At 47.4% G+C, this 23,371-nt stretch overlaps 2 protein-coding genes and 1 pseudogene across 2 annotated transcripts; 1 reads left to right on the top strand and 2 right to left on the bottom strand.

Moving 5' to 3' along the window:
* Nucleotides 1-5,258: 5,258 nt before the first annotated feature.
* On the top strand, nt 5,259-6,763 carry Cox8b (cytochrome c oxidase subunit 8B). The gene is made up of 2 exons (NM_007751.3): nt 5,259-5,473; nt 6,616-6,763. Exons 1-2 carry the CDS (start codon nt 5,363-5,365, stop codon nt 6,715-6,717), a joined length of 213 nt encoding a protein of 70 aa, NP_031777.1. The 5' UTR covers nt 5,259-5,362; the 3' UTR covers nt 6,718-6,763.
* A 299-nt stretch (nt 6,764-7,062) lies between these two features.
* On the bottom strand, nt 7,063-23,311 carry Psmd13 (proteasome (prosome, macropain) 26S subunit, non-ATPase, 13). Its single transcript, NM_011875.4, has 13 exons — nt 23,139-23,311; nt 22,127-22,205; nt 19,283-19,317; nt 19,139-19,194; nt 18,860-18,903; nt 18,600-18,686; nt 16,229-16,400; nt 15,294-15,373; nt 15,085-15,210; nt 11,162-11,224; nt 8,208-8,288; nt 7,981-8,097; nt 7,063-7,512 (listed from the first exon to the last, which is right to left on the bottom strand). The coding sequence occupies exons 1-13, from the start codon at nt 23,231-23,233 to the stop codon at nt 7,417-7,419; spliced, it is 1,131 nt and encodes a 376-aa protein (NP_036005.1). The 5' UTR covers nt 23,234-23,311; the 3' UTR covers nt 7,063-7,416.
* Nucleotides 13,461-14,941, bottom strand: Gm15542 (predicted gene 15542; annotated as a pseudogene).
* Nucleotides 23,312-23,371: the final 60 nt, after the last annotated feature.

Genomic DNA, 23,371 nt, shown 5'->3' with positions numbered 1-23,371 from the left:
GATACACTGCAGCTTATTAGATACACTGAGCAGAGCCAGGCAGCAGAGGAAAACCATGCCCTGGATAAGAGCTGCTTTAATTTTTTTTTTCTTTTTGTTTTCGAGACAGGGTTTCTTTGTGTAGCCCTGGCTGTCCTGTAACTCACTCTGTAGACCAGGTTGGCCTTGAATGCAGAAATCCACTGCCTCTGCCTCCTGAGTGCTGGGCACCCAAATTTTTTTTTTTTTTTTTTGGTTTTTCGAGACAGGGTTTCTCTGTATAGTCTTGGCTGTCCTGGAACTCACTTTGTAGACCAGGCTGGCCTCGAACTCAGAAATCCGCCTGTCTCTGCCTCCCAAGTGCTGGGATTAAAGGCATGCGCCACCACGCCCAGCTGCACCCAAATTTTAAAACCTTTTTAGTGTTTGATTTTATCTTTTAAATTTTATTTATTTATTTATTTATTTATTTATTTACTTATTTACTTACTTACTTACCTACTGTCTTAGGGTTTTACTGCTGTGAACAGACACCATGACCAGGGCAAGTCTTATAAAAAACATTTATTTGGGGCTGGCTTACAGGTTCAGAGGTTCAGTCCATTATCATCAAGGTGGGAGCGTGGCAGCATCCAGGCAGACATGGTGCAGGAGAAGCTGAGAGTTCTATGTCTTCATTTGAAGGCTGCTAGTGGTTGCTTCTAGGCAACTAGGGTGAGGGTCTTAAGCCCACACCCACAGTGACACACCTATTCCAACAAGGCCACACCTCCAGATGGTGCCACTCCCTGGTCCAAGGATATACAAACCATCACACTTACTTAGTTGGGGGGGGGCATGCACAAGCCATAGCATAACCTGTGGAGGTCAGAGAATAACCGTGGGAGTCTGTTTCCTCCCTCTGTCAAGGCGCTTCTTAGTAGGGACTGAACTCCTCACTAGGCTGATCCATCTCGCTGGCTGCTGTTTTATAGGGTTTGGGAACAGGATCTCCTGCATCCTCATGCTCTCTATGTAACCGAGGCTGATCTCGAACCTATGATCCTCCCCAGTGCTGGGATAAGGACACATCACCACACCAGGTTTATATAGTGCTGGGGATGAAATTCAGGGGTTTCCACAGGAAATCGCTCAACCGACGGATCCTGCCTCGCTCCCTAGAAAGGCCCATCCTATTGTGGGCGTCTCTGTACGTGCTCAGTTGCTGCTTCAATGTCACAGCGCCTCGGTGTTTGGGTTGTATCAAGTAGGACTCACATCTCGATGACTGGTGGGCATCTTCCTTTGCTGAATGCCTGTTACTCTTCGGGTTGATTTGACAAACTCTCTGACAACAGTGGCTTAGAAAGGAAGCTCTTACTTTGGCTCAGAGTTGGAAGGTACAGACCATCATGTTGGAGAGGGATGACAAGGAAAAGGAGGCAGCTTGTTATGTGAATCCAGTCAGGAAGGAGAGAGACATGACGCCCAGCTGCCTTCCTCCTTCATCTGGCCTAGGGCCCCAGTCCATAGGAAGGTGCGGTCCACACTCAGAGCAGATAGATCTTCCTCCTCCTCCTTTAAACCATTCTAGAAACATCTACACAGACAAACCCAGAACTATGTTTCTACAGTGGGTCCAAATCCAGTCAATAATTAAGATTAACCGTCACAATGAGGAATAATTTTTTACACAGTAGATTTTACAGTGTAAATTGGAAAGTAGCTGATTAGTTTTGAATCCTTGGGAAGCACCAGGTTTTTAATTAATTATGTACCTATTGTATACGTCCACATGTGTGGGCACACACACTGTATGTCACTGTGCACACCCTGAGGCCAGAAGAGGGCTTCGGACCCCTCTGAGGTGGAGTTACAGGCAATCGTGAGGTACCAGGCTTGTTACATGGCTGCTGGGCTCTGAAGTCCAGTACTGGTGATTGTGTGGCAAACGTTTTTAACCAGAGAGCCATCCATCTCTCTAGCCCAACCATCGCATCTTTATGTAAATGAAAACAGTGATGTGAGACGTGCAACAAGCCTCCGGCCTATAAATCTAGCTGTAAATGCCTCCAGGAGAGCCTGCTGTGCCTGAGGCTGCTCTGCACAGCCTCTGCTCGGAGCATGAGCGTCCCCTACAGCTGACCTCCGGGTGCTGCTGGCTTTCTTCAGATCCCACATTCTGGAAGCCTGTTTTACGGGATACAGATAGAAAGAAGCCCAGGGTAAAGTGCACAGCAGGAGACGACCAGTGACCTCTGGACACGTGCATTACCTTCCCCAGCAGCTCCTGTACTTCCAAATCTGGCCACAGGGTGGTGCCCTGTGTCCACGATTGTCCTCCCAGATCTCCAGGGGTCCCGCATTCAGAACACCCTTTTACAGGAAGGGTGTTCAGACTAAAGGCCAGGGTAGTGACACGTGCATACGTTGTGTGTTTGAATGCTAACGGCTTGAGCATAAGGACACGCTGTCCACCACACACCCAGAGAGGCACTCATGTTCAGGCCAAGCTACGGTCGGCCGGCCTGTACTAAGACTTCTCGATGGCTCAGTTTTCTTGGCTGCTCCTCGAGGCCTTCATTTCTATTCTATACTGCACGTCACTGTTTTCTTCTTCTTTAAGTATAAGGCAGACCAGGGAGGAGAGGCAACCACTCTTGTACTCAGAGTAGCGGGATAGAGACCACGTCAGTGGAGGAATGAAAAGGGGTTGGGTTGTGCCTGGAGAGTTCTGGAAGGCCAGAAAGTCTGGGGAGGGAGTGGAGGGCTCTCAGTGGTGTGACCACCTGGGCTCTAGGGGGACCTGTGGATTCTCTGTGCACTGGCTACCCCCCTCCAACCTGCCTCACTGAGGCCTCGTCCACCATGGCTGGGCTAGGAGGTGTCGGATATGGATCTTTCCGCCCCATATCCCATTTGCAGTGCTTCTCCAGTGTTGCACAACATGACCTGGGCTTGCTCCTACTTCTGTATTAGTAATGGGGAGCAGCACTGGTCCCACGGAAACACTTTGCCCTGTCTTCACAACCCGTCTGTAAGCCTAAACCTTCTCTTAAAACAAAGTACCAGAGAGGGCTGAAAAGGGAGAGATTCAGCTGTCTTGACACTGCTAACAGAACTTGGAGCCGCTCTGAGAAAGGTGACCTGATCCGGGCCTAGGGCAGTCTTGCAATCTAGAGACGGCCCTGCCAACAGCCAGTCAGAAAATGGCCCGAGCCCAGAAAGGCAGAGACGGAGGCCTCCTCCAGAAGCCGGCCTGGACAGGTTAGACACAGGTCTTATTTGTGAAAGAGGAAATGTCCGTGGAAGACTGAACAAACTGCTCAGGCCTACAGCCTTATCCCCACAGGACCCCAAGGCTGTAATTAAAGGTTTAGGTGGAAAGGATTACAGTGAAGGAGAGGAAGAGGCCCCCCACAGCCTGAGGCTGGAATCTGGAGCTCAGGGCTGGGGGAAATAACATTCAATTAACCTCCCCATCGGAGCCCTCCCTCTGACCTCCTTGGACGCGTCTCCTTGCTGGACTGGACTGGGCCTACTGGGTAGGTGGAGCTTAAGGAGTCCCACATCCACAGCCAATTCTTCTCAGGAAGAATAAAAGTCAAGTGCCTAGTGAAACATTCCCTTCATTGCCGTTTCTAAACAAAGGAGGGCACAGTGGTCTCCAGGAAGGGTGGTGACCTGGCTAACTTTAGGGGTGCATACAATGGCCAAGGACAAGGCTAAATGCCCCGTGACCACATTTCCCATCTTGGGCTCACACCAATATTGTCTGAAAGCAACTATGGGGCATATTGGGCTGTGGCCTTTACCAGCCATGACAATTCCTTCTGATAATGAAACATTTTCCCTGAAGATAACCCAGCTTTTATTACCTAGTCTAGGTTAGGCCTGGTATATGATACAGTGTATGATCATCCATACATCCTTACATCTTCTTGCCCAACTGACTACCCACGCACTTATCATCCATACATCCTGACTGCCTACCTCGATGAACATCCTGCTAAACCAGAAACTGCTCTAAGTCCTAAAGACTCAGCGGAGAACGTGGAGGTCCTACCCCTCACAAACCTTCTCCACTAGTCAAGGGAGCACATGGCGGAGCAAGATACACTTCAGACGCCATTTGTGACCTGAACAGATATGAGAGAATAGAAGGGGGTGACCAGTAAAAAGCGCTAGTTGTGTGCTGACAGTGTTATGGATGCCAGTCAGGCCTCGGAGGCTGTGGGGAGACAGTGCATGCAGCCCGTGGGAGGAGGCAGATCATAGGCAGTTATGTAGGCTGCTTTACAAGAATTGTCTGAGGCAATGTGTAGAATCCAAAGTAGAAGTGTTTGAGGTTAAAGTTTGGGAAGACAGGGAGCAAATCTCTGGGCTGTGGTGCTACTGGTGTGTTGGAAGTGGAGTATAAATTCCAGAGCAAATAAGAGACTGCTGCTGGAGAAGGACAGAACTTGGCCCTGAGGTGGGCAGAGCCTTTGGTGGTTAGTCTGTCCCGATCACAGTCGGTCTCAGGTGACTGAGAAGCAGGCAGTGCTAAAGCACAGGCGGTCCAGGGCCAGGAGGTCTGAGCCAGGAGGTCTGGAAAGACCAGATGGAGACCCAAGAGCCTGAGGCTGACCCGAGGTCAGGAAGAGACTGAATGAGACAGAAGGACACCCAGCAACTGAGCAAGGCTGACAGTGCGGGGAAACTGCCCTTTGCGTTTGGTAGGAATCAGCTGGGATAAGAGGACAGCTGCCTGGGGACAGAGGAGAGGGGCCCATGGGAGGGAGAGTGGGGTCTGCAGGGTGACAGTCTTCCAGGGAGCAGGATAACACAGCACTAACACAAGTCTGGGGAGAAACGGACAGCACACTATCTGTAGAGGCCTGGGTGCTGGGGCTCACCCAGCCTGGTGCCTTGACTGGGGACAAGGGTCTGACCCCAGACATAGTTCCTGCCCACAGCTGACACTCAGAACGTGCCTGGTCTACACTCTACTTCTGTTCCTTTGCAGCAACCAGGTCGCAGGACTTCAATGCAGGCTCTGTATGTATTGTTTGGTTGATACCCCAAGAGTTAAGGTTTATTTTTTTAAAGTATACCACATCTCTTGCATTTTAAAGTCTGACTTTCCTGGGTTTGTCCCATTGAAGTCTCTCTCTGCAAAGAAGTAAATCTTGTATGGAAGGGCCCTACACGTTGAGGGGCTCACAGCAGGCTCACAGGACAGACTGGCTCTCTCCCAGTTACCAGCAGCCACCTTTCTGCCAAGTCTTGTGACAGGAGACAGCTGCAGCTCTCCACCCCAGCTATAAAAAGCCCCAGCTGGCTACCTAAGTGGTCAGAGGACGTGCAGCGGACATTCAGGGTGCCTCTTTGGGGCCAAGGAAGGAGTGCGACCCCGAGAATCATGCCAAGGCTCCCCCCTATCCTGCGGCTGCTCCAAGCGCCTGCGAAGTTCACAGTGGTTCCCAAAGCCCATGTCTCTGCCAAGCCAGCCAAAACTCCCACTTCCGCCGTGGTAAGTAACTTCTGAGGCGGCATTCCCTGGGCTTCAGGGCAACAGGGAAGATTAAAGTGATAAAGGAGAGGGGAGGACGTGGTGCTAGGTATCAGGGTTTTATGCAAGACCGTGTCTGGGTGCCAGAAGAGGGCTCTGGCACCACTGCCTGTGGGCCAGGCTCTCAGGGGCTACAAATGGTGGGGTGGGGACTGTCCTCGGGCCTCTCATACCTCTGGCCAAGGTCGACAGTGACAGAACTAGGGGGCAGAGTTCAAGTAGGATACAGGACTCCTATCAGGATGTTTTTATTCCACTATTAAGGGGAAAGGTGGGCTGCTCTGAGGGGGAACTAAAATAGTAGCAAACCTGATAAAACTGGACATATAAAGTGTGTCTACCTCACATATATAAAACACCCAGGTCCTGCGGTCACACACAGAGCTACTCAGCCCAGACTAAGATCCCCATTCTATGCCAAATTTGCTTGAACTCAGGACTGAGGTCAACAGGAAGGACTGGTTTCCGAATGAAGTACTGACAGCGTTAGGAAGACCTGGGCGCAGGCCCTATTTAGAGGGAACTCGGGGTGTCCGTGCAGTTGATACCTCAGAATCTGCTTCTCTACCTAAAGCTACTGAGAAGACAGAGCGCCTGATGGGGGTCACCACTGCTCACGAGACACACAAGGCAGGCGTCTGACCTTACCCGGTTGGCTTCTGAATGGGACTGGTTTCTGAGAAAGGCCCAGTGTTTGTTTATAACAATGGAAACCTTAGCTGTTCTGCATAGCACCCTGGAACCTAAGACCCGACAGGAGCTGAGTGAACCTCTGCCTTACTGGGAGCTGCTTCAGCTAGGCAGGATCTTGGGCTCTGAAGCCCAAGGCTGTTTCTCCTGATTTCTGAGGTCATTCTCCCTGCTAAGGGCTCCAGGCTGCCAAGCTCGGACACAGCAGAGCCTGCCTGCTCACAAGCCTGCCTAGAGAAGCCGAAGGCAAATGGGGACTATGGCTGCCAACAGAGAGGAAGAGCAAGGGAGTAATCCCCAGCTGGAGGGATGCTCCTGCCCCAGGAGTCTAAGAACAGGGAAGTTACCCTGGCCCATGGCCAGGCCTAAACCTTCTAGTGGCCAGTGGACTCATGTTTGCTTTCTTTCCACAGGAGCAGGCTGTGGGGATCTCAGCCATAGTCGTTGGCTTCATGGTTCCAGCAGGATGGGTCTTAGCCCACTTGGAGAGCTATAAAAAGAGCTCCGCAGCATGAAGTTGCACATCCCTGAGAGATTTCATTAAACATGTCCATCTGCCTACTGCTCGTGCAGATTCTTGAGCGCGGCACTCCTAATATCCGGTGCCTTAGTGATGCTGGGTGGTGAGTGTGGATGCCTGAGTCTGAGAATGCTCTGAAGACGACTGCAAAAAGGAACTAATGCCTCCCTGTCTGACAATACAGAACTTACTTCTTTGGTGGTGGTCCTGTGCATGGTGATAGGGGAGGAGTAAGGCAAGTCCCCACCGACCCTGAGTCCCAGCGTACATGCTCATTTCTTTTTTCTTTCAGACACAGGATTGGCTAAGGAGCTAAGGCAAAGAACAGAAGCACCAAGAGAACAATGCCAAGGCATTTATTAGAGCAGCACTCAGACCACACTGGACAAAGTCCACTCAGGTGGAGCTGGGTGGAGACTACCCTGTCCCCATTCCCATTCGTGCCCTTTCTCATCACCTAGGCCTGGAGCCCCCCTTCCCACCCCTTGCAGGCTACAAAAGACCCCACACAGGAGCCTTCTCCAAGTAGTCACCCCCCCACCAGCGACAGTTCTCTGCTTTTATAGCAAGAACAGTTCCCACTCCGAGCAGGATCCTAAACTCCATCCCAAGTGAATACAGATCTCTGCTGATGGTTTCGGGGGCCACAGAATTGCCTTGCAAGGTGCGGCAGGGTCTGCAGGACACCGGGGCACTAGGTGAGGATGTCCTGAGCCTGGTGTTCCACCAGCATCTCCATGCTCTTCACATCAGTGCACCAAAGCTCCAGACGGTCCTTCATCCCCTTGATCTAAAGGCAAATCGGGATCACATGGGTATCAGCTGCAAGGGAGTCTGGGAGGGCTGAGCCTCTAGTTCTTTTCTGGGAAAAGCTAAGGGCAATGGAGCTGAAGGTGGAGGTGTGTAATGGAGTCACTGTGCCAAATCTGATCACGAGGACATTCTAAAATCTCCCATGAAAGAAAAAAGAATGAGGAAAGCACAGGATTAAATGTCCGGGAAACATGATAGGGCATGGGATCAAGTCACAAAACCAGGAACACGTCTGCTGGAGCAGCAATTTCAGGATTAGGAGGCATCAGCAGCGCAGCCAGCCTGGAAGTGCAGGGCGCAGACCTCAGAGGGCTGCTTTGCTAGGCCTCCACAGCAGTAATCCCACCTTGTGTGCGACAGCGTCCGCTTCCTAAATGGCTTCTGTCCACATAAAACTAGGACAGCATTGGTAAACCCGCAAAGGGCAGGGGCCCAGCCCCCTTACCTGCTGCAAATCCAGCACTCGCGGCTGCACCCACGTCATGTGAACCCGCTTGTCCACCTCGTCTATGCTGCCTCTCACCAGCCCCACCGAGAGTGCCTTCATCACCAGCAACTCCACCTGTGCAGGGGGCTTCATGAGACACGCTGGGAGCACAGTGCTCGCTGAGGCCAGACCTCTGCCAGAGGTGTGGTAGCACTGCTGCTGTGACCCGAGTCCCAGAACCATACCTTGTTGACAGTGATTTTGGCACTTTTGGCAATTTCTTCAAAAGTGAGTTGTCTGTGGTTGGCAGGCCGTGTGAAAGTCATCTGAAAAACAAAACTATTTTTCTAAGCAAAAGCGGTCAGAAAATTGTTTAATTTTTTTTTTTTGGTCAGAGCTGGAGATATGGCTCAGTGGTTAAGAGCACTGGCTCTTCTTCCAAAGGATTCAGGTTCAATTCCAGCACCCACATGGCAGTTCCCAACCCTCATGCAAACATACATGCCATACATGCAGACAAAACATCCATGTATGTGAAACAAAAGTAAGTCATTAAAAAGAGGTTCCAGTTTCTGGCTGTTACGAACAGAACTGAGCAAGTGTTTTCTTCCTTCCTTCCTTCCTTCCTTCCTTCCTTTCTAAAAAGATGTATGTATGTATGTATGTATGTATGTATGTATGTGTGTATGTGTGTATGTGTGTGTGTGTATGTATGTATGTATGTGAGTATGTATGTATGTATGTGAGTACACTGTATGTATGTATGTATGTGTGTGTGTGTATGTGTATGTATGTATGTATGTATGTATGTATGTGAGTACACTGTAGCTGTACAGATGGCTGTGAGCCTTCATGTGGTGGTTGGGAATTGAAGATTTTTAGGACCTCTGCTCATTCTGGTTGGCCCTGCTTGCTCTGGCCCAAAGATTTATTTATTATTATACATAAGTACACTGTAGCTCATCAGATGCGCCAGAAGAGGGCATCAGATCTCATTGCGGGTGGTTGTGAGTCACCATGTGATTCCTGGGATTTGAACTCATGACATGACCTTCCAAAGAGCAGTCAGTGCTATTACCCGCTGAGCCATCTTGCCAGCCCCTGAGCAAGTGTTCTTGTGGCATGATGGACGGGTGTGGAGAGTGGGGATGGGAATAGGAAGTGGGAAGGATGGAGGGAGAGAGAACTGGGAGATAAACTGGAATCAGGGCATCTATGGGATGAGCTGGACGCCTAAGGCAATGGGAATATGCAGGAGTTGATGCGTGAACCTAGGGACCTAGCAATGGGGGATGCGGGCTGAGCCAAAGTCTCCTGCAACCAGGCCAGACTTAGTGGCGGGACTGGGACACCAACCCAGCTACAATATCCTTGACCTACAATTTGTCCTGCCTACAAGACGTGCAGGGGTTAAGGTGGCACAGAAATTATGGGAGCAGAATTCCTAATGATTGTCTGTTATACTCATAGATTGCCGTCTAGCCCAACAGTCAATGCACCCAGCAACTGATGGAAACAGATGCAGAGACCCACAGCCAAATATTAGGTAGAACCTGGGCAAATCCCAAGGAAAAGGGTGGGGAAAACCCACAAATCACGCAACCCGAGCCCACAGGGGCTCACAGAGACTGACCTGCTGACCAGGAAGCCTGAGAGGGGCTGGCCTAGGCCCTATGCATATGTTCCAGTTGTGTAGCTTGGTCTTCCTGTAGGGTTGCTAACAGAGGGAGCAGGAGCTGTCTCCGACTCTGCTGCCTGCCTCTGGGCTCTTTCCCCTTCTGTGTTACCTCATCAGGCCTTAAAGAAGGGGAGTACTAGCCTTATACAATCTGATCTGCAATGGCTAACTGAGAGCCACTGAGGCCGGCCCTTTTCTGAAGAGGGAGGAGGAGTGGATGAGGTGCGGGCTGGGAGACGGAAAGTAAGGGGGAGACCTGGGAGGGGGAACTGAAGTTTGGATAGAAAATAAACAAAATTAAAAAAAAAAAAATTTTTTTTTTGGTCAGAAGTTGTGGTTGTTCTGTGGGAGCTTGGCTGCCTCTAATCCCAGTACTCAAGAGGCAGAGACAGGCAGATCTCTGTGAGTTCAAGACCAGCCTGGTTCATAGCAAATTCCAGGCTATGGTCAGGATAACATAGTGAGAGGCTGTCTTGCTTAAAAAAAATTCTGGCTGGGCAGTGGTGGCATACACCTTTAATCCCAGCACTTGGGAGGCAGAGGCAGGCCGGATTTCTGAGTTCGAGGCCAGCCTGGTCTACAGAGTGAGTTCCAGGACAGCCAGAGCTATACAGAGAAACCCTGTCTCTAAAAACCAAAAAAAAAAAAAAAAAGAAAAGAAAAAAGAAAAAAAATATAGATTGTCTTATTAGTCCCATATTCAAGTATTCAAGTTTTCTTTTTTTTTTTTTTTCCCCTCCCAAGACAGGGTTTCTCTGTATAGCTCTGGCTGTCCTGGAACTCACTCTGTAGACCAGGCTGGCCTCTAACTCAGAAATCCACCTGCCTCTGCCTCCCAAGTGCTGGGATTAAAGGTGTGCGCCACCATGCCCAGCTGTATTCAAGTTTTCTTAAGCTAGTGTCCACTATAAACAAGGTCTCAATGCTCAGAGAAGGTTAAAGAACAAAACCAACTTTAAAGGAATTTTTGACAAGAGCAAATATTCACTCCTTGATGACAGGTCCCAGGAGCACTGTGGGAAGCTGGAAATGCACGTGGTAATTTTCCCACAATATTTTCTCACATTCTCTCGGAGAACACACAGAAGCACATGGATAGAAAGGGTGTGTCATGAGGTTAGTGGCAGGAAGAGACAGTGGCTTTAGGTTCAAATGGGCAAGGACAATTACAAAGTGCCTACTGGAACCTGTCTAAGAGTCAAACTCATGGGCCAGTGAGACGGTTCAGTGGGTAAAGGCGCTTGTTGCCAAGCTTAGCAACCCAGAGTTTGATCTTTAGAACCCATGGCAGGAGAGAACTGACTCCCCTGAGTTGTTCTCTGATTTCCACATGTGTGTACACATTTCCCACAAAAGGAATGCTAAAAAAAGGTGTAAGATCCAAATTCCAACCTAATGAGCAGAGGCAAAAGGGAGGAAACAGGTAAGAGTGGGGCCCTGAGAGGCAGGAAGGCGCACAGGGCTAGCTAGCTCGGAAGCACTGCCCCAGCACTGCTGACGGGGATTCCCGAGTGCTTTTACCTCCATAAGGCACAACAGCTGGATCTTCCTCAGAAGCTGGGCTTCGTTGGCTGCTAAGTCAGGCTGCAAAGTACAGAAAGACAGAAATGTGGGTTATGAAACTCTACTATGGGTCAAACAAAAAGAAACCGGGCAAGCCCAAACACTTTACATTGTGGGTAGCTGAGGCTCACTGAGAGCTCCAAGTGACACTAAATCCCTTTGTCTCAGAGAATTTAAAGCAGAAACTGACAGGCTCTCCGGAGTCAGGTGTGTGTGAAACGGGATTTACTGATGTTCCAGACACCATCAACGGGCACCTCAAGACTCTTGGCAGAGGCACCACCAGCCAAGAACAAGTCTTTTGTTTTGAAAGGCTTTGGGTAGCACTGCTGTCGGTCAGCACAAAGCGAGCACAGTTGGCTGAAAGTGCTGAAGGCCTAATGGCTTGTGCTGAGTCTACAGAGCCAGAGATTAATTTGCAACAGACAATCTCACCATGGTGAGAACGAAAACTCATCTTTTTGCAAGTCTGCAGGCTGGTGTGATGTCACACCTGTGTTCCAGCACTGTGGAGCTAAGACAAGAGGATCACTTGAGCCTGGGAATTCAAGACAAACCAGAACACAGAGACCATGTTTCAGAATAAAAACAAAAACAGGTTAAATTCTGCTAAGGAAAATCCCAGCAGGGACATTTCTGCAGATATCCCAGAATCTTTTTTCTTCTTATAAATTGCTACAGCAAGCTAGTCTATCTGTCTTGTCTTTCTTTCTTTTCTTAAAATAGGGGTCTCATTCATTATATTGCCTAGGTTGGTCCTCAACTCCTAGTCTCTAGTGATCCTTTGACCTCCGCTGGGACTAGATGCATGAATCCCAGTACCTGGCCCCAACTCCCTTTGAGGTGGCATATTTTGCTATAGGTCAATCCACAATGAGACTACAGTTAAGGCTTGCTGGATCTGGTATTTTCTGTCTTCTCGAAGCCCCTTCACTCATTCTAACCCTGCTCTATCACACACACACACACACACACACACACACACACACACACACACACCCACACACACCACCACCCACACACACATCCAGAAATTCACCTGCCTCTGCCTCCCAAGTGCTAGGATTAAAGGCGTGTGCCACCACGCCTGGCACAAGTTTTTATTAACAATAGGAAAATCCAAAGTTTCAGGAAATATAAGAACATAGCCATATTTCCTACCACAATTAATATTTTGAAATATTTACTTCTAATAATTTCATTTTAAAGGAGATGCTACTGAGCTGAGGAGAAGTCTCAGAGACTGGAGTGTCACACAAACGAGAGGACTAGACTTTAGATCCTTAGACCCAAATAAATGCTACTCACTTGTAACTCCAGCCCAAAAAGAGAGACAGAGGCTCTCCAGAACAAGCTGGTAGCAAGACTAGCCACACAGGCAAGCTCTGGGCTTAAGTGATAGAGCCTATCTCAATGGATAAAGTGGAATGTGACAAAGAAAGATTCCTGGTATCAACTTTGTGTTCCACATGCATTTGCACAAACATGTGAACATGCACAAACACACATGAACGCACACTATACACATATACATGAATAAGAAAAATGCAAAATAAAGAAACAAAATTACGAAAGGCTTCTCTTACTGTTAAGCACCTTTGGCTAACTCTACTACTTCTCTTGGGCTCCTGCTCTGCTCTCCCCGCTGCACTGTGGCCCTGGGGACTGCCTACTCATGTTGGCCACACATACTTTTCAGTTCAGCAGATGCACCAAGTCTCCTTGTCCTCTTCCTCCTGCATCTTCTCACTCATTCAAGATTGCAGAGACTCTTCCTCCAGCAATCTGTGATGCTCCTTACCCAGCAGAGACGCATGCTGTGCCTTTCCTAAACAGCACTGTAGTGACCAGACCTCTGCTGCCCTGTTTCTGGGAGAGCAAGCCTGGCCTATCAATGCCCAGTCTATGCCTAGACCCTCTTGGGTATCTGGTATGTGTGTGTAGGGAAGAGGCTTAGTGAATCCCTGTTGTAAGAGTAGACATGGGGTGAGATGGTTTGTATATGGTCAGCCCAGGGAGCGGCACTATTAGAAGGTGTGGCCTTGTTGGAGTAGGAGTGGCGTTGTTGGAGTAGGTGTGTCACTATGGTGTAAGGTTTAAGACCCTCATCCTAGCTGCCTGGAAGTCAGTATTCTGCTAGCAGCCTTCAGATGGAGGTGTAGAACTCTCAGCTTCTCCTGCACCATGTCTGCCTGGATGCTGCCTTGCTCCCACCTTCATGATAATGGACTGAACTTCTTTTTTTTTTTTTTTTTTTTCAGAGCTTTTATATTTGTGTTTATTCTTCATTTAACTTTTTTTTAAAACACTACTATAGTTGAATATTAAAACAAAAACAATAGCCAAGTAGTGAGCTTATTATGATTACAGTCCTTCCCACATTCACTACTGCATACAGAATGTCAAAGAGTGACTGGCCCATTAAGAGGTCTGACACTGAACGCCACCTCTGGGGTGATGTTCATCATCCTCATACGCTTCTCCATTATAATGACGCCGTCTTTCCTGATTTGGATCAAAGTCCACCAGTTCTACCTGATCCATTTCATCAGTCTCTTCTACTTCCTTCCTTTCAGGAAGGAGTTTTTCCAGCAAAGAGAGTTTATCAGGAGAGAGAAAGCCATTTTCAGGAAAGTTTACCTTAAACTCAATGATTAGACGTCCCTTTTCATATGGCTGACGGTATATTGGCATACCTTCATTTAGCACACATTTTATATCCCCATGCTTGACAATCTGACCTGGATGAGAGGTGATGACTATGGTTCGGTTGTCAAGAGTAGATAGTGGCTTTTGGAAGCCGCACAATGCTTCAATCAGCTGTATGTCCATACACATAAAAAGGTCTTCTCCTCGCCTTGTAAAAACAGCATGGTCCTTCTGATCTAACACAATGATAATATCTCCTGGCTCCAGTCCTGGTTCTTGGTCTCCTTCACCGTGGAATGTTATCTTCTGACCATCTTTCATGCCTTTATCAATATGAACTTCTAAAATTTTCTTCTCTCGAACTATTTTTCTTCCATTGCAGCTTTTACATCTGTCTTTTGGACTGATGCGTTCTCCATGACCCTGGCACTCCATGCACACTGACTGAATTTGCTGAACCATTCCTGGTCCAATCTGATGAATCCTTATCTGCATACCTGTCCCCCGGCAGTTGGGACAGCACTCTACTGCTCCTTTCTTACCACCTCGGCCTTCACATTTGTCACAAATCACATTCTTTTGCAGAGCCAGTTTTCTTGTTGCACCATTATATAAGTCTTCTAAGGTCACTGAGAGCTGATGAACAACATTTTTACCTCTCCTTTCTCTTTGCATTCTTCCTCCTCCTCCAAAGAACATATCAAAGATATCCATGGGTGAGCCAAAACCACCACCTGCTCCGCCCTCTTTAATCGCCTGCTCCCCTCCTTTATCATATAGTTCCCTTTTTTTGGAATCAGCAAGAACTTCATAAGCTTGAGAAATCTGTTTAAACTTTTCTCCTTCATTTGGATTCTTATCAGGGTGGTACTTCAAGGCCAATTTTCTATATTCCTTTTTCAATTCTTCCTGGGTGGCATTGGGTTTTACCCCCAAAACATCGTAGTAAGCGGTTTCTTTCACCATTTTTTACAGCCGGTGAGCGGGCCGGCGCCGGAGAGCGGAAAGGAGCGGAGCACAGCGCAGCTCAGCCACACGCTGGTCCTCCACCACCCACCGAGCGTTCTGGAAAGTTCCGCCCGGCCCGCCCTGGCCTGAACTTCTGAACCTGTAAGCCAGTCTGAATTAAATGGTGTCTTTATAAGAGTTGCCTTGGCCATGGTGTCTGCTCACAGCAGTGACACACAGCAGTGAACCCTGACTAAGACACTGGGTACAGACATGAAACCCACCTGCTGGCCCCAGGCACACTTCAGTGTCTGGAACCTATCCACAGCACCGCTATTGAAAGCGTACAGGGTGTCAATCAGCCACTGCCGGTCAGTGTCCCTCAGTGACTCCAGCACAGGGTGCATGAGCTGTGGGGACAGAGACAGACAGTTAACTGGTACAAAGTCAGACTTTCCTCCTCCCCACGCTGTTAAGTGCCAGGCCAACTTACAAGTTCTCCAAAGTTAAAAACTCCCTCTCCGAGAAGTCCAGCAAGCCCCAGTGTGAAGGCTCTCTCTTGCTGTTCTGACACTACAAAACGATACAGTCAGTCATATCCCAGTCTCGTCTGGCCTTACAAACCTCACACAATGAAGCACAGAAGCCGTTCTTAGAATGGTTCTGGTACCAAACTTCAGCGTGAGCTACCTCTTCAAAAGCACTAGAAGTCAGGCCATACCAGGAGCCGTGTATCTGCATTTCGTGGAAATCCACGTGTAGAGTTTTCTCCATAGAGATACGCGACCTTTCACTGTTCGCCTTGTACTGCCGACTGGAATAACAGACCCTTTGCCCCACCCTGACCTCAGCTCCCTCGTGGTTCTAACAGTTCTTCAGATTTTCTCCTCTCTTGGCTGCACTGCTCGCTTTCCTAATGTCTTCCTGTTACCAGAGAGTAATCGAAGCTTTATCTGCATTTTTAGGAGTTGCCAGTCTCCTTTCCACCAACAGCTTCAAGAAAGTGGTCAAATTTTCTTTCAAACACACTCTCCTTGTATTTTTACCCAAACTCTCAGGCTACTTTTTCTTCCACCCTCAGATTCTTGAAAGATGGTAATTTATTCCCACAGGTATGAACTCCTTTTGAGCAGAGGTCTCAGCCATGGGATCTCACATGCCCGTCACCCTTCACTACAATCTGACTTAGCTACTAATATGGGCCTGCAGCGGAGTAAAGGGACCGAGAAAGATGAGCTTGCATAGGATTTAACTCAGCGCTAGAGACAAATATGATATAAAATCTAAAATGTACATTACATTAAACTTTCCACCTTAAAAGTGATGAACACCTGACAGAGCTAAGACCTATTCCCTTCAGCACGCCATGGCTGCTATGCTCAGCCTCGGACTCCCTCAACGCTGAGAACTGTGAGGGCCCTGGGTTACCTGGCAGGTCCTTGATATCCACACAGCCCAGAAACCGTAGAGCATCTTTGTAGTAGGACGCGTGGTTTCCGATTGTTTGATAGTATTTACTGGAGAGATCATAGAAACGACTGTGAACGGACGTCACACCAGGGAGATTGTTGAGCATCTCTTCAACATCTTCAATGGTTTCCTATACACAAGAAGTAAAATCGTCTTCCAACTTAAAAGATCTTTAAAGTAATAGACTGGCAAAGGATCTAGCTCCACGCCCTCTAGGGGCAGTGAGCCAGGAAGTATGAAGGACACAGTAGAAGACAGTAACAGGCAGTTAGCAGAGAAGACGGGAGTGCAGAGCTACTAAACCAATACCAACTGAGAAATAAACCAAAACCACGACCACTTGACCTCCACGGGGCCGTGGAGAATTAAATAGTGTGAAAATATTAAAGCTGCCAATGGGGCTTCAGAGGTGCCTGTAAGCTTTTGTAGAACAACTCACATTAGCACTTCACACAAACACACGGAGGGGACTGCCCATGCACAAGGAGACCAGGCACGGAAATGCTAACATGAAGAACACTTGTAATTCAGTAAATGGTTTCAACCTTTTGTAGGAGAACAGCTACATATGCTGTAAAACAGTATATAGTGGGATATCCCACACAGGAGTAAAAATGAGTGGTCTACACATATCAACTCACAAATCTGTCTCAGGAAGACATATCCATCCAGTGATGGTCAATTTATCAATTTGAGAGGATCTAGAATCACGTAGGAGGGTAACTGAGGCAGGGTTACCCTGAATGTCGGCCCCACCCTGAGAGCGGGTGTTGGAGGATAAAATGAAGCCAGCACTGAGCACCAGCACTTTTCTACTCTGCTCCTGTCTGCAGACCCACGGTAACCAAGCATTTCTTGTTCCTGCTGCCATGCCTTTCCTGCCACAGTGGACTGTAATCGCTCAGACTATCAGACAAAATAAACCATCCCCTAAGGCCCTTCTCAGTCAGGTATGAGGTCACAGTAACAGTGCATGGCAGCTGAGATGGTGGCTGGGGGACGAACACAGACTGAGGACACATGGTCTGTCTATGTGCTGCTCTACTCTCAGACTGGCTGAAGTCTCAGGGTGCCGTTATAGCACCCCTCAGTACGCCATAGCTAATACCTCCAAACAAAATGTAATCAGGATAGATGTGATCTGGGACTAGGAAGCAATAAGTAAGACCTTTTCAGGGCAATGAAAACAAACTGTCAACTGCCACCTCTGGTATTTTTGTTAACATTATGGTTACCAAAATTAAGCCAAAACAAAAGCACAAGCAGTCTCTAGATAAACAAGGTGAACTGACAATATTACATTGGTTTCTCTGCTACCACTCTTTATGCCTGTCTCCCAAACTGAACAACAACGCAAAGGGGCACAGATGGGGCTGAAGAGACGGCCTAACTATTGAGAGTATTTGTTGCTACTGCAAAGGACCTAGGTTCAGTCCACATGGCAGCTTCCATCTGGCTGTAATTCCAGTTTCGAGGACACAATGCTTTCTTTCTTTTTTCTTTTTTTGGTTTTTCCAAGACAGGGTTTCTCTGTGTAGCCTTGGCTGTCTTGGATCTCACTCTGTAGACCAGGCTAGCCTCGAACTCAAAGATTCGCCTGTCTCTGCCTCTCAAGGGCTGGGATTAAAGGCACGCGCCACCACCGCCTGCCTAACATTCTTTCTCTCTTTCTCTCCACCCCCTCTCTTTCTTTTTTTCATGTAAGTACACTGTAGCTGTCTTCAGACACTCCAGAATAGGGCATTAGATTTTGTTATTTCGTTATGGATGGTTGTGAGGCACCATGTGGTTGCTGGGATTTGAACTCAGGACCTTTGGAAGAGCAGTCGGCACTCTTAACCACTGAGCCATTTCACCAGCCTCCAACACAATGCTTTCTTTAGGCCTCCATTGGCACTGCATGCATGTAGCGCAGACATACATGCAGGTACACACCAAAACACATACATATAGACAGAAACCTTCAACAATTCAAGAAGAAAGAGAACAGTGAAACACACTGCCTGGTGTGATGAGAGCCCACACTTTGTACACTAGACCACACGGAGTCCTGGCTGGACAGACAGCTGTGGTCACACAGGGAATGTTCTTTAAGAGTAAATGTCTTACCAGCAACTTATCCTTAAATAGGAAAACAAAAGCCCGAACCAACCAAACCAAGCAACCAACCACGCAGAGGGTGGAACACATCAGTCAAAGGCGACAGTAAGTAACAGCGGGGACATCTCGGTTAGAATACGAGAGTGCTTTGGCTTTTTTTCTCCCTGTAACTTAAAATATCTTCAAGAAAAAGTCAAAGAGGAAGAATGTCTACATTACTCTCTCTCACCTTTGTAGCCTGCAGATCGCCGATGTTTAATTTTAGAGCTCCGATTGCCGTCTTACACAAGATCACGGCTTCATCACTACTTTTTACCTGAAGAGATTAAAAAAATAAGGGAACCTCAGAAATTCAGGCACCAAACTTACAAAGCAGGCTGCTCCTTGGGCACTGACTTGACTGAGACCAGGATCATGACTTCTGAGGGTGTAGACATAAATTACGAATCACGTAAATACTAGAAAATGCTTTTCAAACTCCATACTCACCTTCTCACGAGTCTTTTCCAGAAAAGTAAGAGCCACATTAGGATCTAGAATAGAAACAAGAACGAAGTCAGACCCACCGCCAGCAGCTTCTTACCAGTTAAGACAAGATAAGCAGTTAACAGTTCCCTCTCTCCGATCATTACAAAAATCTCACACTGGCCCCCACAGTGGCCTACGTAGCTCAGGCTGTATTTACTGCCTCACCCCAGTGTTGGGAGCACAGGTGTGCATTGCTAACCTGGCCAATTTGGTATTTTCTATTATGAAACAAGGGCTTACCGGTCATCTGTCTAACCACATGGAGAATTATTTCTACCAGGGACAGAGGGTTTACCCTGAAATAAAAGCCATCAGTTTTTTAGTGTTTAAAAAGCACTAATGTACTCATTTTCAAAGTAAAAAAAACTGACAAAAAGGGATTACCTGTGCTCAAACTCACTGATGAAGTTTTCATAAAGCTGCAAAAGCAAAGACGGAGAATTAGTACAGCACGAGCCCCACTGAGAAACCAGACTCCAGAAGCTGCATCTAGTGACAGAGGCAGCACTAAGACTGGCAGGTGAGAGTGTGCCAACCACAATGCCCATCGCACAGGCAGCACTACCTAAACCTTTGTTGACGATGGGCTTACTCGAGTCCACATAAGTAATCACCAATGGATTACTGGAGAACCAGAGCTCCTGGCTGTGAGAACCAGAGCACTGATCTCTCAGAATCTTCTACACAGCTGGGTGTGGTGGCTCACACCTTCAGTCCCAGAACTTGGGAGACAGAAGCAGACAGATCTCTGTGATTTTGAGACTATTCTACAGAGCTGGTTCCAAGTCACCTAGGGTTACACAGAGAGACTGTCTTGAAAAACCAAACAATTAAAAAAAATTAAAAAAAAAATCTAAATATTTAATTCCTACATTCTTCCTCCAAGGTACTTCAAGTACAGCTGAACAAGTGTGAAATATTCTTAAACAAACAAAATAGAGTTCCTTCAGATTTCAGAAGGCTACAGGCCTTCTAAACGCTCATATTACCAAGTTTCTTAGCCAGTCAGCACACAGCAGTACTTCTTCAGACACTAGGCTAGTACTGTGGACACACCACGTGTGTCAAATGCTGAGCTTCCAAAGCTCCTACACTACTGGAGAAGACAGAACAAACAAATGCTGATATTCTTAATTTAAGAAACACAGAAACAGGGCTGGTGAGGTGGCTCAGTGATTAAGAGCACTGACTGCTCTTCCGAAGGTCCTGAGTTCAGATCCCAGCAACCACATGGTAGCTCACAACCATCTGTGATGAAATCTGATGCCCTCTTCTGGTGTGTCTGAGTCAGCTATAGTGTACTTACTTAAAATTAACAATAAATAAATCTTTGGGCCGGAGTGAGCAGAGGTCCTGAGTTCAATTCCCAGCAACCATATGATGGCTCACAGCCATCTGTACAGCTACACTGTACTCATATACATAAAATAAATAAATGAATCTTTAAAAAACAAAAACAAAAACACAGAATCGGGCTGGAGAGGTGGCTCAGCGGTTACGAGCACCTGTTGCTATTGCAGAGTTCTTATCACCCACATGATGGAGGACTCATAACCATCTGAAACACCTATTCCAGGGGATCGATTGAATGCCCTCTTCTGATCTCCAAGAGCATCAAGTATGCTTGTGGTGCACATACCCATGAAGGCAAACCATTCCTACATACAATAAAAACCATCACAAAAAGAAACAAAGATGGGGAGAGGGGCATATCAACTGAAGATTAGAAAGCAAAGAATATGAAAATATATCACTATGATATAGAACATGCAGTGTGTGATTTATCATTCCCACATAATTCTTAAGACAGAATACAAACAACTGCAAATCCTTTTTTTTTTTCCGAGACAGGGTTTCTCTGTGTAGCCCTGGCTATCCTGGAACTCACTCTGTAGACCAGGCTGGCCTTGAACTCAGAAATCCACCTGCCTCTGCCTCCCGAGTATTGGATTAAATGCGTGTACCACCACTGCCCGCTTACAACTGCAAATTCTTAAGAGTAGTAAAATGTCAAACTGATAAGTAAAAAACATTTAAGCTTCACAATGTATTCAGGAGAAATAACTAAAGCTACAATTATAAACTAATTATTCTTTACAAATTCAGATGATGACAAGAAAGTTCCAGAAAGAAGGCTTCTGGTGAGAAAATTCCTGGGTATTCCTTAAGGACTCTGACAAAGCATGGGAAAGAGTGTGTTTTTATTTTTTTTCTGCTGACAAAATTTAAAAAATGCTCCATTAGAGAGATAGCATAGTACCACGTCCCCTCAACCCTCTCACCTTCAAATGAAGAGGACTTCTCTTTTCTACACTACTCTGGCCAGAAATCTCTGGGCAAGTGGAACCCTTGTGCGTGGATGGGCTGGGAGAGCTGGGAAGTGAGGAGAGCCCTTTAAACCGTCCCTCTCCCTAGCAGTCTTGCTGTGTAACCCAGGTTAGTCTTTAACTAACCATCTTCCAGATTCAAGTTTCTAAGTGCTGGGATTGCAGGTGTGCCATTGGCCCCTTTTGGTGCTGTCTCGTGAGGTGCATGCATAGGGCCTGTGGATGGAAGCACATACTTCCAGTGAGCCATTTTCCCAGCTCTAGTCTAAACTTGTAAAAACCAGAAAGTCTGTTTCAGTGTTGGGATTTATTAGCTGTAAGCTATGGTGACTTATCTACGTCTGCTATTACATATGAGAAAGAGAGAGACTTTCTCAGTGCTGTCATGAGGGCCCAGTGCTTACAGCAGTCCGTGGCACAAAGTGATTGCTAAAAGATGCAGCTTAGTGTGACCACCATAATGCCGCCCCTTCCCCCCACTCTTGTCTTTAAATGTCCATGAGCAGAGTTGGGCCTGACACTGCATATATTTAATGACAGCACTTGGAGGAGGCTAACCACTGGTGGACTGTGAATCCAATCCCGGTCTGGTCTACAGAGCAAGTTCCAGGCCAGTCAGAGCTATACAGCCACAGCTAATCTCAAACAAACCAACCAACCAACCAACCAAGCAAGCAAAAATTGTCTGGAGACGTGGCTCAGTGATAGTTTAAGAGCATTTTGAAGACTCAAACTGGGTTCCTAGCACCTACACCAGTTGGCTTACAACTGCCTGCAACTCCAGTTCCAGGAGATCTCTTCTGGCATCCTTGGGCGCACACACGTTAAAAGTAAATAAAAATGAATAATAATAGTTTGTAATTATATTCAACATCGTCTGAGCTGTCTGGTAAGTCATTACCTTAATGAGACCATCTCCTTGGGCAAAGCATGGGTCCTGCACAAAATCAAGCACCTCAAGTGTCAGCTGATGCCACAACCTACAAAACAAAAAGCCCTCAGTCCCACATCCTAATGTGAAGAAAAGGATGCCTTCAGCCTTGACGGTCCCATCAAACACCAAGTATTTCCCAGGTCCCACTGCACAGCCAGGAGTTAAAGCAAGCGCCAGCCAATTCAAGCCTATTTCTGGACTGACTTTGCTTGCACCCCCTAGTCACTTATCCTTTCAAGACTCAGTTTTCTTAGGTAACACTGGAGAACACTTTTTGAGACAGCGTCAACTCCCACTCTGAGTGTCAACTGGAATTCCAATGCCACAACCTACAAAACAAAAAGCCCTCAGCCCCACATCCTAATGTGAAGAAACGGATGCCTTCAGCCTTGAAGGCATTGGTTGTGACTTTAGAATTCTACAGCTATATTTTGAACTCCATTCTCTCTTACTTATTAGCTGAATACCTCACAGAATAGAAAACTGATATTCAATCTTATCTGTCAATAGGAAGGATGAAATAAGCCAATACTTTAAAAAAGCCAATATATGAACCTTTAGGACACCGAAATAGCATACTTCATACCAAGACTAAAGGATAATATTTAATAATAGAGATAAAAGTGTTTTGAAAAACACAAAATGTTACACCATATATAGGCAGGTACATACTAAACACTGAAAAATTTCTCTTGAAATCACTAAGAGTTTTAACTGCTGGACATTGTCATGTGGAAAGGTTCTGAGGAAGAGGTGTTTTTTCATAGGCAAATTCTTATATCAAAGTCAGCAATTCGTAATTGTTCTTATCAAAGCTGGTAAGGCTGGAACGCAGGGAGTCTAGATACAGAACCCTGTTAACAGCTCTGCTCCTAAGGCTATCTCGACCCCTTTCCTCCACATCCCTGACCCTCCGGACTGATCAGAGCCCCTGGCCCTCCCACAGTCCTCTCCCTCCCGCCCCAGCCTCGGAGCTCACTTCTTCGTGTACAGCTCTTCCAAACGGTGCCAAACGGCAGCCTGGCCCGGCCCGGAGCTCTGACTCTGCTGTAAGAAGGCCGGCACATCCTTCATGATTGCAGAGAGCTGGGAACAACACAAGCACTAAGCAGTCAGAACCGGCAGGGATGGCGCACGGAAGTGCTCGCTCACTTCCGGCACCGCGGGCGCGCGGGGCATGCTGGGAGCGTCCCACTAGCCTCACGGGTTGCG

Source organism: Mus musculus, chromosome 7 (genome assembly GCF_000001635.26).
Source record: "Mus musculus strain C57BL/6J chromosome 7, GRCm38.p6 C57BL/6J".
Taxonomy (NCBI): Eukaryota; Metazoa; Chordata; class Mammalia; order Rodentia; family Muridae; genus Mus; species Mus musculus.
This window is presented reverse-complemented; position numbering and strand designations above follow the sequence as displayed.

Bases quoted from the DNA above. Each gene is read 5' to 3' on its own strand.
- Psmd13 (NM_011875.4), bottom strand. From the start codon at position 23,233: ATGAAGGATGTGCCGGCCTTCTTACAGCAGAGTCAGAGCTCCGGGCCG. The intron at 19,318-22,126 runs GTAATGACTTAC...TTGCTTTTGCAG, and splicing joins AAGGAGATGGTCTCATTAAG to CTTTATGAAAACTTCATCAG. The intron at 15,374-16,228 runs GTAACCCAGGGC...ATCGTTTTGTAG, and splicing joins GGATATCAAGGACCTGCCAG to TGTCAGAACAGCAAGAGAGA.
- Cox8b (NM_007751.3), top strand. From the start codon at position 5,363: ATGCCAAGGCTCCCCCCTATCCTGCGGCTGCTCCAAGCGCCTGCGAAG. The intron at 5,474-6,615 runs GTAAGTAACTTC...TTCTTTCCACAG, and splicing joins AAACTCCCACTTCCGCCGTG to GAGCAGGCTGTGGGGATCTC.